This window comes from Etheostoma spectabile, unplaced genomic scaffold (assembly GCF_008692095.1).
Source record: "Etheostoma spectabile isolate EspeVRDwgs_2016 unplaced genomic scaffold, UIUC_Espe_1.0 scaffold172, whole genome shotgun sequence".
Lineage (NCBI taxonomy): Eukaryota > Metazoa > Chordata > Actinopteri > Perciformes > Percidae > Etheostoma > Etheostoma spectabile.
In genome coordinates, this window is record NW_022605573.1 from 1509104 (window position 1) to 1511219 (window position 2116).

Below are 2116 nucleotides of genomic sequence, written 5' to 3' on the forward strand. Positions count from 1 at the left end.
TTGTGTGTGTGTGTGTGGGTGTGTGTTGTGTGTGTGGGTGTGTGTGTGTGTGTGCTGTGGTGTGTGTGTGTGGTGTGTGGTGGTGTGTGTGTGTGTGTGTGTGTGTGTGGGCGTGTGTGTGTGTGTGTGTGTGTTCGTGTGTGTGTGTGTGTGTGTTGTGTGTGTGTGTGTGTGTGTGTCTGTGTGTCGTCTGTCTGAATTCAGACTCGTTAAAATCTTCATTGTGTTGAAGTTATTTCAGCTTCTTTTTGTTAAATCGCAGCCAAAATGACAAAGGATTTTTAAAAAATAAACACGGACGGTCAACCATGATTCAACCATTGAAGTCATCCATTTTTTTTGTTTGGTTTTGTTCAAAAGACTAAGTTTTCATATGTTAAGTTTGTATTTTTTTATCAAATATCAGCATATTGGATTTTTAAATCAAATATTGGTATCGGCGTTAAGAATACTTCATCGGGCTCTAGTACCTGGAGATTGCAGTGAAGTTCAGAGCCGAATGTCATGTGATGTAACGGTTAATTTGGCCACCGCTGAAGATATAGATATAGATATAGATATAGATATAGATAGATAGATAGATAGATAGATACATTAGCTTTGTGTTTGATGTGACACGGACCTTTCAGCCCCTCCCAGTACGTCACTTTGTCTGCTGGACACCTGACTGTCTTATAGGCTTTACACACACACACACACACACACACACCACACACACACACACACACACACACACAAAATCTGGACTGTGGTCATAACATCTACTTCCTTTTTTTTAACTGTTTTTCTAAGTATATTATTTATTTTCGTGTTTTTCAAGCTATTACAGTTTAATTTATATTTCATAGCATCATTTTTTTTTTAAATATTAAGCTATTGCACTGTTTAATCACTGCACTGTTCTCCTGTTCACCTGTTCACCTGTTCACCTGTTCACCTGTTCACCTGTTCTCCTGTTCCCGACCCCCGCTGCACACACTCTGCCAAAGCACCTTATGGTCATTGCATCACATGCTCAGACCAGACCTTTTGTTATCACTTCACAGATTGTTAACTCCTGTGAGTGATTTTGATCTTATTATTATTATTATGTATGTTACATGTGTGTTTTTTATGTGTGTTTGTTGGGTTATGGTTGTCTAAGCTACTGGATGCCTAAAACGTCCCTCTGGATGAATAAAGTATCTATATCAATCTATTAAGTACAAATAATCCGTGACAAATTGTAATGTACCACTGTTCACTATTTATGGTGACGAGATTTTATTTCTCTCTGAATGAGAGTTTCTACTCCGTCTACACCCACAGTTCAGGATCTAAACGGCTGCTTTTGTGTGTCCTCTTGTTGTGCGGCGTGCAGGGCCGGTGCTGCTGGACGAGTTTGTGGAATGGAAGAAAACGTGGTCAGCACCATCGTAGCAGACGACGTCGCAACACCAGAAAAAGATAAGAGAGGGGGAGGAGAGAGAGAGAGAGAGAGAGAGAAAACAAAAACCACAAACACAGGAGGAAGCTATCATTTAAAAAGGAAAACAACTGCAGTTTCAGAACTCACTTAAACCCTTTTGACAGACTTTAATTCTCTCGCACAAACATGGACGACGGACTCGTCCGTCTGGGGGGGGGGGACACTCGCGTCGAGAGGCCTTTGTCTCGCTGAGTAGACGTTTTACAGTAATCTGGAGGAAAGAAAATGTTCTTAACGTAAGAAGAAGACTAACTCGAATGAACTGAGAGAAGAGCTGTGGAACTTGTGTTTTTTTTTTTTTTTCTTGGTCATTATTTCCCGTCATGTGTCTTGTTTATAGATGTTTTCACAGTAATAAAAAGGAAATGGAAGTTTACAACGCTGCTGCTTAATAATTGGAACAACCTTCATTCACCGAACCCTTAACTCTGCATAATTACACATTGTTCAAATGCATCGTAGTCATTTTGTATTCAGAAACATTGCATCCTGACAAATATTAAGGGGAAATTTTGGTATTTTTAAACCCGGCCCGTATATTTTCCCCCATGCTTTGGTGTCTACTGGGAACAGAAACTTTCATATTGGATCAGTATTAAACCGCTGCTCTAAAAGCTCTGTTTTTGCCACTGACAGGTTCAGATTATT

At 39.9% G+C, this 2116-nt stretch overlaps 1 protein-coding gene across 2 annotated transcripts in view; it reads left to right on the forward strand.

The window, feature by feature from the left end:
- Nucleotides 1-1844, forward strand: part of dcun1d5 (DCN1, defective in cullin neddylation 1, domain containing 5 (S. cerevisiae)) — a 40063-nt gene extending 38219 nt beyond the window's left edge. For both annotated transcript variants that reach the window (XM_032510651.1, XM_032510652.1), the window contains one exon: nucleotides 1361-1844. In XM_032510651.1, coding sequence (XP_032366542.1) covers nucleotides 1361-1419 — 59 coding nt within the window. In that variant the 3' untranslated portion in view covers nucleotides 1420-1844. The remainder of the gene's footprint in view (nucleotides 1-1360) is intronic.
- Nucleotides 1845-2116: the final 272 nt, after the last annotated feature.